Source organism: Leiobunum rupestre, chromosome 6, assembly GCF_980474605.1.
Source record: "Leiobunum rupestre chromosome 6, qqLeiRupe1.1.hap1, whole genome shotgun sequence".
Lineage (NCBI taxonomy): Eukaryota > Metazoa > Arthropoda > Arachnida > Opiliones > Sclerosomatidae > Leiobunum > Leiobunum rupestre.
In genome coordinates, this window is record NC_143389.1 from 26,853,816 (window position 1) to 26,871,509 (window position 17,694).

General features: G+C 34.4%; 1 protein-coding gene across 4 annotated transcripts in view; it reads left to right on the plus strand.

Annotated features, from left to right (window-relative positions):
• The first annotated feature begins 676 nt into the window (after positions 1-676).
• The window catches only part of LOC149940537 (uncharacterized), a 34,484-nt gene continuing 17,466 nt past the window's right edge, over positions 677-17,694 (plus strand). Inside the window, exons 1-3 of one of the 4 annotated variants that reach the window (XM_090177546.1) lie at positions 677-892; positions 3,861-4,765; positions 9,544-9,704. In XM_090177546.1, coding sequence (XP_090033672.1) covers positions 3,934-4,765; positions 9,544-9,704 — 993 coding nt within the window. In that variant the 5' untranslated portion in view covers positions 677-892; positions 3,861-3,933. Of the gene's footprint in view, positions 893-3,574; positions 3,640-3,860; positions 4,766-9,543; positions 9,705-17,694 lie in introns of those variants that run through there. The other 3 variants (XM_090177548.1, XM_090177547.1, XM_090177545.1) reach the window with 3 other exon arrangements.

A 17,694-nucleotide genomic window follows, 5' to 3' on the forward strand; every position in this document is an offset into this window, starting at 1 on the left:
GGAGGCAACGTTTGTGGATGGCCGTGTGAGGACGACCACCAATCCCCCACGCAACGGGTGGTCGGCATACTTCCGCCACGGGTGTCCCCACCCCTGTCCCCACGTATGCCCCCGTTGGCGTGGCCCTGATTAATCAGATGGTGTCTTCGCCGGGCTCGCGGTCTTCTCAGACTAAAATCAGCCCTTTCTTCTTTGAATAAAAAAAAATACGGTTGTGGCCAGGAATCGAAAACGCGTTATATTATCAGCAGACGGAGTGTTTACCGCGGCGCTGAGCTATTGATATTCATGTCACTGAATTGAAAATAAAAAATAGCAAAGCCAACTCTTACGAGGAGAGGTATATTTTGACTTGCAAGCTTGTTCTACTATGTTTTGTTTTGTGGCTGATAAGGGTATGAAAGACAATTTCGCTTCTAGTAGCTTGACCGAGCTAGTTTAATTCTCCATCCCCCAAAGATGTTGGAATTTTATTTTCGAAGCTTAAAGCTCTCTTCCTTTTTTGGGTACGGTGTCATTTGGTCGCTGTTCATTTTGGGTACGGTGTCATTTGGTCGCTGTTCATTTCAGTCTTTATTATTGGGAATTCTGACATCCCTATGTACAGCCCTTTACTGGTTTTTGTCTGCTAGATAATAGCTGTCCTCTGCAGCGGCTGTAGCAGTCTTAGTCTAGCAGATTGTTTATTAGACTGTATGTACACGTGGATTTGTTCAGTATTTTTAGGGTAACGTTATAATTTAATTTTATAGTAATTTCTTAAGAAACGTTTTGTTAGTTAATAGTATTGCGTTATTCGCTGTTCATATTTTTGTTTAAATTTCCAATGGCATAAGGAGAGAGGGGATTATAGTCACAGTCCAGAAAGTTATAAATACCAACCAATTTGAGGGTATTAAACATTTTTTACTGGAATTGAAAAAATTCTTACCTTGGGTGATGTCTTAATTCTTAGCTATTGACTTCGGATTTATGAAGAAAGTTCCGAATAATTGTGATATCATATGATTTTAATTTTAGTACAAATGACTTGTACCATCAAGTGAAGAAGTAACTAACTTTTTGTGATTGCTCGTAATGTTGAAAGAAATCGGTTGAGGTTTTACTCAGGTTCTTTGTAAGACACTGAGGAGTTGAAGGAGCGCTCCAGAGCAGTCAAATAGAAAACCATATTATTCTGATTTAAATATAAAAATTTGGGAGTAATAGTTTTTATAAATGTAAAATTTTTCATTAAATTTTCATTATTCATAGAATTTGTGATTGACCAATTCAAGTTTTAGCATAAGTTAATGATACCTCTAAGTAGACAAATGGCTATGCTGCCTATGGCGGATATGCTTGTCCAAATCGACCTATGTCTCTCCGTACTGCGTATCAAAGTAGCCTTAACATACACTTGGAACTGCCGAAGCTGACATTTCTTTAATCCCGTTTGGTGCAAGCCTAGCTTGAACTTCCCCAAAAGAGATAAATTTCGGTATTCCCTTAGAAAATTCGTTCCCCCCCCACAGAGGCAAAAGAACGTTTTTTTGCTTTTGGTTTATTTCTCTCAGCCCAATATAGGTTCATTCTCGACCGCACAGCGGCGCTGGGTCCGAGATATTTTTCAAGTCTTTCATTTTCGTGGAAATCGGAGAGACAAGATTTGACATCACATTTTCTGATCAAAGATTCCACCTTGAAAGGGCTTATTTGTCTACTTAGAGGTATCATTAACTTATGGTTTTAGGTATAGACATGGGCCAAATAATGATAAATCCAGGACATGACTCTTTGCGAAAAACCCGTCCAACAGCGCTAACACCCGATCACTATTGCCCCCTATTGGGAAAAATGCGCGATCGCGGACCTACGTCATTTTTGGGGCAACTTTTTAGGGGCAGTTTTCAAAAATAATAATAATCAGCTAGGCTAATACCTAGTAGTAAATATCCTGGAATATTTATTCACAGTTATCATATCTAGTGTGGTTATTAATGTAAGTACTTTTTTTTACGTACTAGGTTCATAATTAGTATAATATATATAATAATAATAATAAAAGGCTTTATTGGATGTCTCTTTCAGAAAAAAAAAATCTGATTTACAAAGAGGTCCAGAGTATTAATTTAAAAAATAAAATAAAAATAAAATAAGGAATTTAAACTCTGAAATATAGTCTCAATACAATTATATGTCCATGCTAATAATATATTTTGTCACATCTTCCCTGAATTGTTTAAAATGGTCTATTTGTTTTAATTCACTTTTCATATTGTTCCACAAACTTATACCACGATGTTTAGAACTCTTATTACGTAAGGATGTTTTTAGATGTTCAGAATAAAAGTCTAGTTTAGAACCGCGGGTTTGGTGTTTATGGACCTCAGCAGGTTTTCTAAAAAAGTCAAAAAGATATTCTGGACAGCGATTTTTTGACACTTTATACATAAGTATCAAGTTATTTTTAACATAAAGCTGTTTCAGTGTGAGCCAGTTTAATTGGTCTCGTGTATATGTAGCTGAGGTTCCTTTCTTCTTTCTGGCCACAAAACGTGCACCGTTATTATGAGCAATTTGTATTTTCTTTAAATTGGATTGACTAGCCGAGTTATAAAAAATATCACCATAGGTGAAAATTGGCTGTATAAGGGCTTTGTATAATATATTTAGGGTGTCTGTGTCAAGAGATGCTTGTAGCGGTCTTAGTATACGTAACCGACTGTTAGTCTTTTTAATGACGTAATCGATGTAATGTTTCCATGTTAGTGTATCGTCTATTATGACCCCAAGATATTTGTAGGATGATACCCTCTTGATTTCAGTACCTACGATCGTGTTATGGTCATCTGGTTGTAATGATTTTCCATTGGGGCAAAAAATCATATAATTATATAATATTAAACATATACTTTCCTAGAATCGTTAACATTAATCTAAAAATGAGGGGCCAATATGGCAGGATTTTCGAATTACAACTGCCACTTATTTCCGAATTTCGACTTAGTCAACACAAGATGGCGTTCGGGGAACCGGAAATTTCTGCTTGATTTTGCTCCCAATTTTTTTTAATTGCACCTTTTCCCCGCCTATTAAAATGGCCGCCCGTTACTTTTGGTGGATGACCGATTTAGTACGTGTGAAGGTACCAGAGGCATGTCCTGGATTTATCATTATTTGGCCCATGGTATAGACAATACTTCTTTCCTTAAGATTATACCACAACGTTTTATCCTCCCTAACATTGTCAGATTTTGACAACAGCTTTGGTGGTCTTTTGCAGGTTCAGTCTCAGTAGGACAAACCTATTATTGACTTTGATGAATATTTTATGGAAAAGTTATTTTACACTTTTTTTAACAATAGGAGCACTTAATATGTAGAATTCAAAAATTGCAACTTCGATAAAGAAACTATTAAAATGTACTATATCATAGAATTGCCAAGTTGGAAACTGGATTGGTTTACTTTAAAGACTCGCCCGCAATATGCTAAGTTAGCATTCAGCCTTTCCTCAATTAGAAGTCCATTTACAATCTGTGCTTTTTTTGTTATCCTTTTAAATATGTGATTTTACCTGGAACTTGAACAGTCTCCCGATAAATATGTCAAATCATCTATTGAGAGAAGGTCCGGATTTCCGTAATTCATTTTCTGGTAAGACTATTTTCTGAGTTGTGTCTTTCATTTTCATTTTGAGGGCCAGTTTTTTAGTGACAGCAGCTAGGCAATCAATTTGATGGAAATAGATCCTTAGGCATTCTAAGTGTATACATATATAGTTTCCTGATATTAAAAAAGTAATTACTAGATGTTACATTATTTGATTGTAGTATGCTAGCTCTTATTTAAGTAATATTAAATAATCTTTTTAATAGGTTCATGGATATATTAACTGAAATTTATAATCCTCATGATAAAATTTCTAAGTGAAATGAGCCATAGGGTCAAATGGAGTCGTCTCATCATAATAAAGTAACTGAGTATGCCGAATACAGTGATAAAGATATCTCCAGTGATATTGAAGCTGAACTCTATAGTTGTATATACCACCATGGATATTGTGACATTTCAGATGATTTAGAGAAAAATATTAATATATGTAATAATTTAGATAATATTAATCACATACACAGAGAATTTGACTGTGTACATAATTCTCACAAACAATTTTTGGATAATAATGCTCCACTAAATTCAAGTGAAAGTAAAAATGATTGGACCATCCTTGGCAAATGTGAAAAAAGAAACATTCTTAAAGGATTATCTACTAAAAGAAGCTTTAACTCCTTTGGGCGTTTAAAAGGAACAGACAAAACTTCAAGCTATACCATTAGAAAATCTCCCAATAACAGTAAAAATATTGAGAACTTGAGTACTGGGAATTCTTCAGAATGTGAAATTGTGCTAGAAGTACGCGAATCAACTGCAAGAAGTAAAAGTGATAGCTCAGTTGTGATGATTTCTGAAAGTAGCAATGATGATATAGAGTTATTTAATGTGGATGAAACTTCATCAGTCAATGAAAACTTTACCTTGAATATTATTAATAGCTCGGTTTCAAAATCAAGTTGGAACATTCAGAAACCTATGGCTTTTAATGTTGAAAATAAGGCAATGGATATCTATAAATCATCAGCGCTTAGATTTCCCAACTCTACGGCTTTAAATAAGTCAATTGACAGTATATCTCCCACATTGTTGAAACGCAGTATCTCAACATTTACTCAAGTAAAGCAACAACAGAACTATAAAAATTTCACTGGCTTGGGAAATAGTACAGGTAAGACCCCTTTTTAATGTCTTTAGCAAAAGTCCTGTGATTAATTTTTATTTCTTAAATTTCTAACCAAATGTGAGAACAAAAAGGATTAGGTATGACTTTGGATTTAAGCTGCAAGGAATTTTTCTGTTGCATTGTTGTTTATCCTGTCCATTGTAAGGGTTATTTTTGGGGCACCACATGATTGTTGAGGTAGCTCATAATTGCACAGAAAAAAATTGAAGGTTTTTAGAGGGGATGATCAGTCAAATGGAAAGGATGAACTGAAGCAGTAGATGGTAGTACCACAAGGGTTGTTAATGGATTAGGTATGACTGTGGATTTGCTGCAAGGAATTTTTCGGGTGCATTGTTGTTTATCCTGTCCATTGTAAGAGCTATTTTTGGGGAACCACATGATTGTTGAGGTAGCTCATAATTTCACAAAAAAATTGAAGGTTTTTAGAGGGGGGATGGTCAGTCAATTGGAAAGGATGGACTGAAGCGGTAGATGGTAGTACCACAAGGGTTGTTAAATATATGTTGCACTTCATTTTATTTTATCTAATGGATAAGTTGCATATAGTCCCCTCAGTTTCTTTTTGCGATTCGAAAGAGACTATTAAAGTATTCATGACAAAGCTCTATTTCCATGTAGCAACTTCAATCGAAATACTATGAAATCGAATTTATGAAGTTTTGTTTGATTTGATAAAATGGGGTTTGAGAAAGTTCTTTGATTTCTCATAAATTGTTTGCTAACAGTATTGATGACACAAGCAGAATATTTATCCACTTCAGTGGGTTTTCTGAATGGAATAGAAAGCATTCTGGTAACTCTAATGAACTCTCCTGTCAATAACAATCTTTATTCGTACTTAAACTGTATTTTATCTACTTTAGGGGGCTTTGTTATAATATTATACAGCTTTCTAGCCATTGAACTAGGTCTTTAGAGCTCAATGATTCTAGTAGTCAAAGAATGATAAAAAGTCAATAGAGATGTATCACGTCGTCTGCTCTCCCTAGCTTTACCAGTGGAAACGGTCGCCATGTTGTGGGGGTTTCTCTTTGCTAAAAAGCATTAGTGACGTTAGTCACGTGGTCACTAAAATATCTCTATAGGATCTATTTTAGTTACCAAGGAACCGCTCTCTTGGCTAGGAACCAAATTTTTTTTATCATCCAGATATTAAATTCCATTGAACAATTAACAGATTTATTAACTGACCATATAATTCGATTTAATGTCAAGGAGGACCCATATTACTGTTCAAAATAGCTTTATTAATAGTTAGAGAACCAGTATCAATGGATATAGCACCTGTAAAAATTAAAGGTTTGATAATTTAAATTTGGCCAGTCAACCCCTTTACAGAAAACCCCTTTTTTAAAATGCGTACCAGAGACATTTTTATGAGACAAAATGTTCTCGTAAATGCGTTCAGAGGCTAAAATAATAATTTTTTTGAAAAAATGGTGGCACATTTCTCAGTTTGGCAAGTGCCATCAGTGAACCAATCAATTTCACCTTTTGTACCAAGGACTGTTTTCCCAGTCCAGTCTAGCTGATTTGGGATGTGAACACTAAACCGCATTCATTTATGAAAAGGATTTATTACGAAGTGCTTAATCTATAAGGCATTTTATCATTGGTTGGTAGCTTGGAAATGTATGTGAACCTATACTAGTTTTGACCAATATCTTAATTTAACTGATTCTAATTCTGAAAATATGTATAAAAAACGTAAAAGTGAACTACTTTGGCCATTTGATACCTTTCACTGTATTAGCCATCTAAAATGAGAAGCTATAGGGGTGGTATAACTACCAAATGCAATAGAGCTATTGGAATAGACATCATACGTCACCAGACTTTGGTTTCTCAATGGAAAATAATTTAGTGACATAAGCATCTCTAGTGGGATAATTGTCTAAAAAAAGTTCAAAGTCGTCTGCAGCGTCTGTTTTTCCTTGAGTAATTAGCACAAAGAAGTCTGTTACTTCGTTTTCTAGTTTTGTTTTGAATTTGGACAGTAAAATTTAGTCAGTTTAATTATTCTTAATCAGTTAATTCAATTTAGGAATTGTTTTTTTTCTGTAGTTAAAAATCCCTCCGAAAATAACTTAAGCGCAGTTGGCTCTTTTGGCTCAACAGTATGACTAAAGAAAGTCATACTGTTGGCTATATAGTAGTACAATTATTACTAATTGTCATCCACATATTTCAGTAATTTCAGTACTACATCATTTAACGATCATAATTTGACCATTCTACCCAACGGGGGCGCATTCGCCGGATCGCGACGTTAGTCTCTCTCATTTTGGCCGTGAGAGAAAAACCCTGCGCGCGCAGGAGCGTACTACGTCACAAATTCCCCATTCCTCTGAGGAGCTAGTAATTCGGGAGGGCTAAGACGATATTTACGTTTGTCTCATTGTCTGTCTGCTGCAGTTTTTTTGAACCACTATGATAAAACAAATATAAATTTTTAACTGTATTATTTTTTTATTACAATTTATATTTACTTTTCTATTACAATTTATATTTAATATTATATTACAATTTATATTTAACTGTTTTCATTAAAATTTATATTTAATTGTTTTCATTAAAATTTATATTTATTTGTTTTCATTAAAATTTATATTTAATTGTTTTATTACAATTTATATTTTTTATTCTTTTACTTATCATTCTATTTAATTTCATTAGATAACTACATAAAATGTGTAAGACTTATTTAAAGTTCATAAGAAATAAATTATTAATAAATTTGTACTTATTTTATTTCAAATGGTTTAAAAACATACATATTTTTTGTTAAAAACTATTACAAATGATATCATAGCCAAAGCCACTTCTAAACAACCTTATTATTTTACAATTTTTAATTACTCGTATGTTACTCTTATCCGCCCTTCGTTGAGCGTCGCTCTCTTTATTGAAATGTCTTGAACACTCTCTAGAATTTTTAATATTGATGCCTTCTGGTTTACCACATTGTTCTAACTACTTATTTCTAGTATTTATATCTCTATGGAAGTTGTTATTTGTAGTATCTTGGTCATTAGTTTCTTGGTTGGAGTTGTTACAACCCAATACGCAACCGCAACACTTCATTATTGGCATAATTGAAATTTTAAATAGCTCAAACTATTCCATATTTATCCTGATATGAAAAATAATTATAAAAATCATTAACTGTAAGCCTAAAGATTCATATAGCTAAGAATTGTTTTCGACTTGTTAAAAAAAGTATTATCTAGCTGGGATTAATATACCTTTACAGTTCTCAAACAATTACATATTTTAAACTGAGGAATAATTAACAATAAATATTTATTTCTGTACTATATATTCTATTTATTATTTACTTAACGTACCTTTTATCTTCCAGAGTTCCAAAAGTTTATTTCATATCGTGCTGCGGCTTTGTTTGCATAGACGCAAAAATATTAGGCCTAACGGAGATTTTCGCGTTGCCGGCGGCCGTCGCGTGGATTCGGACGGGGTGATCTTGTTTCTTCTCTCTCGGAATTTGTGACGTCTAAAGCTCGAGGCGTGCCTCTTATTCCCGCCCCAAAGGTTTTCCCCCCACAACCGGCGTCCGCGTGAGCCAACCTTATAGTGCGGCTAGCATTTTTACGAACCTTGCATTCTACCAGTCCAGTTAGATCTAGGAGAAAAATAATAAATACCTAGCTCTATTCCAGTATTGGATGGTTTTGCTTGATATATAATGGTCCTGTACCAGTACCCATGTAAAATAAGTGTCAGATCCTTGCATCCTGATAACTCGATATCAGGGGGTGCCTCACCTCTGACAATCCGCACTGAATCCCTTCCACAACAGCATCAACATGAGGTACCTGGTTTTCCCCTCCTCTTTGAGCAATCCTGTCAAGGCTCCTAACCCTAAGGGTGGGACCTGTCTAACATCATCCTCTATCACAGGGAAAACTGGCAAATCAGGTTCTCGAGAATAAAATTGCCTGATCAAACTAACATTATATGGTCAAACACTCAAACCAGTTAGCAGATCTACCAGGTAAACAGACATAAAACTCACTACTTTTCCTACCTGATAAAATGTTCCCTATGGCACCATGCTTCCAACGAAAGATTACACCTTAGTAATATAGATTGTTTAACTGGGAAATCCAAATTTTTAGCACTAAATTCAACAGTTTTTAAAATATTAATTTAAAAAAAACTTGTGTAAGTTGCACATTTTATAATCGCCGAAAATACAGGTGTGTTCGTACAAATAATTCAAGAAGTATTAAAGGTAGTCCCATAAAACGTTTTACACTATAAATATAAGTGGTAGGCTAAATTTATTGAATTAGTTTAGTAATTTTTTTAATTAAAAAAATGTCAATTTTTCTTGAATGTCGCTAGCTAAGGTAAACTAAAAAGGTGGTTGTCGCGAAAGTATTAATTCTGAGACAAATATTGATGTTTTTAATAAGCATAACGGACCCAATTAACACGAAAATTGCGTTGAAAAATTCTAGGATCTGAATTATAGCTACTTAATTTTGAACTAATCCTTTTTTTTAACTACTAAACATGCTAGTGTTTTAGGGGGAATTTAATAAATAAGATGTATATGAGAGACCTTCAACCCAAATTAGATGCACGTACTTCTTTCCAATTAGTTTTATTATAATTTTCTCTAATTTGAATTTATAGAAAGTTCCCCTTTAACAAGTAAAAAACAAAACATTTTGCTTTAAAGTGTTCCAGAATTAATATGATTCAAGATTTAAGACTTTATTTTTTATCATTTACAGGATCTATTTCTAAAGATCTGTGGTCCTTAAACCAAAGAGATAAATTCAAATCAAGTTTCCAGGAAACAACCTACTACAAAGAAAAGTCTAAACTTAACAAGGTGAAGTGTCACAATTGTAAAGAGTGTGGGCATCTATCAAAGCACTGCAAGAAACCCAAAGTAATTTTAATTACCTTAAATTTTATTACACAGTGATATTTACAGTTTACTTACTATTTAACGGCCGGGTCTTCCACCACTTGACTAGAATACGTTAATATTCCCATTTTCATCCATGGTTCCAATATAACTTAAAAAAAATTGGTAAATTGAGGGAAGCACCATTAACAGCAAAGAATAAATTTTCTCGTGTGCTAATTTTAAAACCCATACTCCGGGGCTTGTTGATTTTTGGAAGAGGGACCATGTATGCAGCTTGACTGATGGTTCAGACTGTTCATGAATAAAATATACAAATCAATCATTAATGAATGAAGTTTCTTTGATAATCATTGCTACTGCTTTCCCTTATGAATTCCAAGTTTATAACCTGCGAGAACTAACTCCCATTGCATTACAAAATGGTTAAGAAAAATTGGTGGGTGCCAAGCATTTTGCCAATGCTAGCTGCCAGCCCATCTGTGGCCACACAGACAGACCAATTGATAGTGATTACTCTATTGGGTGCTTGCTCGTAGAGTCGTAGGCAAACGTTTGTAAGGAGCTAACTAAACGCCTCCTTGAAATGGCTGTCATGACATTAATTTAACATGACAGGTCACGAGACAAAATGCCACACAATCCTATTAAAAAATAACGTGACTGCCATCTAGGAGCAACAAACACAGGGAGAACGCAGCTAGCCTTAAACACGCTAACGAAGGGTTGTGTACGAATTTCATTGGACGAGCGTCACGAGCCTTTACGATGAACGTTTTACGGGCGGGGGGGGGGGGGAGGTAATTTCCAAATTTTCCCCTTCCCACGGCAGCAGGTGCTAAAGCGTCTAGCCAATGAAAAACGTACACAAGAAAATCCACGACTTTTGACGGGTTGCGTTCTCCTTGTGTGGGGTGTTGTATTTGTTGCTCCTAGCTGCCATGGGTGTCTTAATGTCATGGCTGACCAATGTGTTACCATGGCATACACACCCACGAGCAAGCTACAAAAGGATGCCTCTTTCAAAAGTTTATATGAATGTATATTTTTAAAGTATTAAATGTTTTTGGTCTAACTATTATTCTAAAATATACGAAATCCACATGTTATTCTAAAATCAGAGGAGTTCACCTACGTTTAAATTTAATATTCAAAATAATTTTATAAAAAGCAATTGTATTGAAGAAAGTAATATAAAAATAATGTGAATTTTTAATACAAAGTTATTGTAACACCTGCCAAGTAAAATTATTATTATATTTATATTTTCGTAGTTATTTTTCAAAGCTCAATGACACTACTTATCTTGTGAAATTCCACTTTGGGAAAGGCGAGCATCGCAATGTGATGTTTGAGTACTCTGGAAAAATTTCGCTTCAAGAGCTAGTGTTTGTACGGGGACCCCGACCCGGACCCCGACTCTGACATTTGCAAACTTAGGGCCCGTTCCAGAGACATTTTCAAAACTCTCGTAAGTTAAAAAGTTACGAGAGCAAATCTACGAGAACCGAACTCTCGTATCTTAAACAACTTTTCAAGAATTCGTAAACTCCCGCTTTCGTATCTTTGGCCTTTTTTTTTAATAAGCTCCGCCCCCTGCCATAGCCAATAGAAACGCCGGAAAATATCGGTGGGAAGCGGGTTGCTGCTTCAAGCGCTCAGTTAAGCCTTAGCTTTGACTTGTTATTTATTTCTTGTAAACAGCGGCAATTTTCCACTTTCGACTTTCAGTTATTTTACTATATATATTATTATTATTATATATATAACTTTATTTACATATTTTCAAATTTTGTTGTTATTTACATTTGTTTTTATATATCATTTACATTTATTATTCATAAGTTTTACACGAAATTGTTTTAAAAATGGGGCAAGCAAAGAGGGAGTGCAAAATGCAAAGAAGTTAAACCAAGGTTGAAGGAAAGGGAAGAAATTGTGGCTGGGCTAGAATGTGTTAGGTCAAAGAAAATAGTGAAAGGCCAAGATATCATAAGGATCAGAAAAGTCCACCACTAGCCAGAACAAGTGGTGTTTTTATTGGTATGCCAAGTGCGGGGTGTTTTCACATTACTCCTACGAGTACTCCACCGAGCGTGGATGGTAGTGCTCCCTTTCATTTGGCTTCAAAGAGACGGCAAAATATTTCTAGAAAGTAAAGGTTATCAATATTTAATTTAAATTTAATTGAGCTTCCCATATTGATAACAACGCAATGGAAAAAAAAAACAAAGATTGACAAAGCAAAATATTGCCAATGAAATGGGTATATTTAGAAAAAATCAGTTCAGGTATATTACTTACTAGCAGATATAGCTCAGTTACATTTTTAAATAGATGTAAGGGCTGAAAGACCACTTCTAGATCCGCCTAGGCCAACAGTACGAGAAAATTTCAAAAGTGGTATTGTTAACGTTGCTCTTTTCCTACATTCCCTGAAAAACAGATAATTTACATATAAGTAATAATTTGGTATATGTGTTGAAGGTGATAAAAGAAGCCATAAGAAACATCATACATTACCTGTGTCCTCCGAACCTATTGCTAGTAGCAATGCCGAAACGTTAGATAACGTTACCCTGTCGGTAGTAAATAATCAAGAACGATTGAATGGGCTTTAGAAAATGATTCTAAACGAAATGGTAGCTCAACATGTTCAATTTTCTCTCTCCTTTTTGAGTCATTTGGACAATACCAATAAAATTCTGGTGGCCATACACAACTGTCTTGTTCGGACTGAAAAGGAAATTGAAAATTTAATTTCAGTGATCTCGCCTTCATAAACGAATAATTAATAACCCTGAAACATAATTACATTTACCAGTAGTATGTCTACTCCTTTAAAATAAACTTAATGAATATTACTGATTACCTTTTCTCTAGCTTTTAGATGTAAAACTTCCCACAACAATGAAACTTATTTATTTATTATTGTCAGCTGACCAAAGTTTTGGTGATTTCTTTAACGGAGCTGTCTCCATCTGGTTTATCTCTTAATATCAGTTTGGCGGTAGATTTGAATTTCATTTGGATATTTTACAAAGGTGGTTATCACCTTCCTGTAATTTTTTATCCATAAAAGCAGTTTGGGCTTCAATAAACATTGCATTAAGTATATTTGGGAGTTTTTTATCATTGGGTATCAGGTCAAAAGGGTGATGTGTCCCCTTTCTCTTTAAATGATAGCTACAATTATAAATAAATACTTCTTTTTGAGGAATTAAAATAATTTTTATTTTAAGTGGAGCATATGTAAAAAAATACAAAAAATTATTTGGCTGTTGAAGTTTACACTGTGAACGATTCAACAAACACTCAACTTGATAATAATTCGCCGTCTTTCCAAAACAAATACAGCACATGATTATGAGGATCTGCAATAAGATAATTTTATTAAAAAAATTACTCCAAAAGTGACATTTTAAATAAACTAAAACGAAAAGATAGTTCTTTCTTCGTATCGTTTTATTATTAAATAAAAATTGTGGTAAAGGAATTCTTACCTGCGTAGCAGAATCTATGGAGCACCCATAGACATAATAAAGGAGCACCCTGCAATTCGGGCCTCGGCCATTCCCATTTGTAGTACAATAAACGCGGTTTCACGTAAATGTTTCATTGGTAGTGCCAAAAATCTTTTTTTTTATTAATTCATAGTATTGGGACACTCCCGATACATTATTTTCAGCGGGATGTCTGTTTCGATGTTGTTTACACCTTGATTTATCTCGTTAGCTTGAAGAAACTCCACCGCCATTTTCTAAAAAATGATTATTTTCGCTTCCCAATGCATTTACGAGAGCTCTATGAAAGCTCCTGAGCTCTTGTAGAAGATACTAGAATTTTTGTCTCATTAAAACGTCTCTGGAACGCGTTTTTGAAAAGTTTCGTATTTCTACTAGACACGCCCCCTTTTTCGTAACTTTACGAGAGTTTTTCGTCTCTGGAACGGGCCCTAAGTCTGGGTTTTCCATTTTTGGGGGTTTTGTTTTCATAGGGTAATTTTAAATTTTCGCGCTGACGCACCACGCTAAAATCCTAAAAATATAAAATTGGTAGGTTCCTTCTCTCCCTTTTTACGTAGTTCTCGCTTGACGCTTGACTCCGACATGAGTCGCTTTTTTAAGTTTTAGTTTCATAATTGCCATTGTCTCGGGCTCTCTCAGTCTCATTTAAGGTGTGTGAAGTTGTAAATAACTTGTGAATTTATGAAACAACTTACTTTAACAATTACAATGCCTAAGCTACCCTTACCAAAAAATAAGTTGGATTTCAGTTTGTATTTAGTTTGTATACACATTATTAGTTGATATTAACTTGGTATTAAGTAGGCTCAAGTTGTCAGAATATTTCAAGTTACTAGTTGAAGGGGTAATAAGTTGTTATTCAGTTGGTAGAAAAATACTTCTTTTGCTAAGTTTGTAATTAGTTGGTTTTTAGTAGTCAGGAAAATACATATTATTTTTAAGTTGCTTTTAAGTAGCCAGGAAGTTACATATTATTTTTAAGTTGCTTTAAAGTAGCTAAATGTAAATTTTGATTCTGGTTTAGTTGGAAATAAGTTGATTAATAAAGACGTTTTAAGTTATTTTTAGTTGGCATTTGTCCCAAATTCAAACTGAGAACCAAGTTGAAATACAAGTTAATCATATTGGTTAAGTTTTTACCATGGTTAATATATAATTTAAAAGTAATAAAATTCATGGTACCATGAAGTATCCGTTGTTGTGAAAATTTTATTACTTTTAAATGAAATACAAGTTGTTGTAAGTGCTTTTTAGCCAACTTATTTTTTGGTTAGGGGCTATAGACCTCTATTTTAATATCTACCTATCTTATCTATTGTTACTATTACTAAGAGTCCCTAGGCTCAGAGGCTGGCTTACACAAGATAACCCTTACCAAAAAATAAGTTGGCTAAAAACCACTTAGGACAACTTGTTTTTCAACTTGGTTTTCAGTTTGTATTTGGGACAAATGCCTACTTAATAATAACTTAAATCCTCTTTATTATTCAACTTATTTCCAACTAAACCAGAATCAACATTTACACTTAACTACTTAAAAGCAACTTAAATCCTACTAGGGAAACATCTAAAAACCAACTTAAAATATTATGTAATTTCCTGACTACTAAAAACCAACTAATTATAAACTTAGCAAACGCAGGATTTTCCTACTAACTGAATAACATCTTATTACCCGTTTAATAGTAACTTGAAATATGCTGACAACTTGAGCCTACTTAATACCAACTCAATATAAACTAATAATGTGTTAACAAACTAAATACAAACTGAAATCCAACTTATTTTTTGGTAAGGGAAACCAGTAAAATTTGGATATTTTTATAGTTTTTCTATTCATAATAAATAGAAAGAATTTTCCAACCCCGACCCCAACTTTGTTTTGACCCCGTACGAACACTATCAAGATCAACACTTGTTATATTATTTAGTTTTGGATATTTCTTTAAATTTGTACATTTGGAACTGCTCTTTAATGGACGTTTGATATGATATTCATTACGAATTAATTTATTTTCTTTACAGTATCCAGGATCTTGCAAATTTCTAGTTCTAGTCCCTTACCAAAATATAAGTTGGCTAAAAACCACTTACAACAACTTGTATTTCAACTTGGTTTTCAGTTTGTATTTGGGACAAATGCCTACTAAAAAATAACTTAAATCGTCTTTATTAATCAACTTATTTCCAACTAAACCAGAATCAACATTTACATTTAACTACTTAAAAGCAACTTAAAAATTATATGTAACTTCCTGACTAATTAAAACCAACTTTAAAATAATATGAAACTTCCTGACTACTAAAAACCAACTAATTACAAACTTAGAAAAAGAAGTATTTTCCTACCAACTGAATAACAACTTATTAACCCTTCAACTAGTAACTTGAAATATGCTGACAACTTGAGCCTACTTAATACCAAGTTAATATCAACTAATAATGTGTATACAAACTAAATATAAACTGAAATCCAACTTATTTTTTGGTAAGGGGTAGTTTCCTTATTGCTCCTAAATTAATTAGGAATTAATCTCTGAGAACATTATCTTTTTCAAATCATTGAAGAAATTGAATTTAAGTTATGTGAACACTGAAGTTATGAGGATTTAATGTATGAGTACCTTTGTAAAAATAATTATTTGGTGTTAAAACTGCTTTTTAAATTTAACACTTAACATTGTGAATTAAATCTTGCCACAACAACGTTAGACAGTGCTTAGGACTTTCAATCTGAAATAGATTTTTCCTTTTATATTTCGGCAAAAGTAAACTAAAGCAACCTCATCTTGTTTTATAATTATTACGATACGATAGTTTGACACGGAGATTACGATGGTATTTTTTAGGTCCGCAAATGAAGATTTAATGTTTTAATTTAACTGTAAAGTTTTGGCAATTTTTGCAAGTTCCTAGATTTTTGGTTGAAATTCTTTTTGTCGTGTGTTCTAAGACACCATACTGTTTTAAAAAATTGCTAAAGAACAGTTTTTCTTGTTAATATACGTATTGGCGCCGCACGTTCACTACGCTCTCGTGCTTCGGAGTGAACAACACGTGGTGTGTGCTACCGAAACTGAAAGTGTCGGCAAACACATGACGAAAATAATTACAAAAATCGTGAAAAGGCTCAAAAAAAGTTAAAATTTTAAATTAAATTAAGAAATTAAATAATCGTTTGCGGCTAAAAAAGACCAAACACCTAGAAATTTCCTAAAATTCCCAAAATTAAGATTTATTATATTATTATTATTAATGAAGGGGTGAAGGTCTAAGTACATGCCCGTTCGTGCACGTCGACCAGAGGTCCATTGTGCAAACCCAAACCTTAGACTTAAAAAGCCCAATGTCCGACACAAAACGGAGAATCCTTTTGGCTGGCATATTATAGAAATCAGAAGTTTCCAGCTGATGCATACCAAGATGCTCGAATCTTTGGGCCGCGTAGTAATCACACCTACAAAAGCACATAAGAGGCGGTTTCCTCCTCAGCCTGACACGCCCTACAGATTGGATCATCACTGATTCCAATCAGATAAAGATGTCTGTTAAGGAGGCAATGACCGGTTAGTAGGCCAATGACCAACCTGATATTAGATTTGGAAAGCTAGAGCAGCTCCTTAGCTCTCTGCCTAGAGGGACCCGAGATAAACTCTTTAGCCTGCCTTTGGCCATCCATGTCAAGCCAAAGCTTGAGTTGACGGTCAGTCATGGAGTTAGAGATAAGGCTGCGAACTATGCTAGAGGGGATAGGAACGACAGGTTCAGGACCAAAGAACCCAGCCTCTGCCCCCTTCTTGGCTAAGACATCAGCCCTCTCATTACCATAGTACCCCCGATGGGCCAGGAACCCAATAGAGCTGAACTTTATTGTTGGTGCCTAGCTCCGAGAGGAGGTTCAAACAGCTGTAAACCAGTTTAGAAGAGACCTGAAACTGGTTGAGAGCCTTGAGGGCTGCTTGACTATCCGAATAAATTTGGATAACCTTGTCATGAAGCTTCTTATTAAGACAAAAGTCAATACAGAAGCAGATAGCGGCAATTTCAGCCTGTAAAACACTAGCATAGACACCAAGGCTTTCAGAGAAGCCGAGATTGCTAGTAAGACAATACATCCCCGAACCAGAGCCAGAGCGGGTCTTAGACCCATCGGTAAACCAGACGATTTCTCCTCTGGCCCCTAGGGTACTATGATTGGCCCACTCTGTACGGCTTGGAAAATAAGTATTGAAAGACTTACTAAAATGTAGCTTCGTAGTCATCATATCAGAACCCATTAGGTAGACAGGTATCTGACTTGAAATTTCCCGAAAGATCTTGGTGTGGCTATTTTCCCAAGTATTCGCCTTCCACCAACCATTCTGGTTGAGCCTATAGGTTCCCATAGCAGCAGCTTCCTCTATGAAAATATGAAGAGGAAGAATGTTCAGGAGAATTTCTAGAGAAGCACTTGGGGCTGTTCTCATAGCTCCTGTGATGCTGAC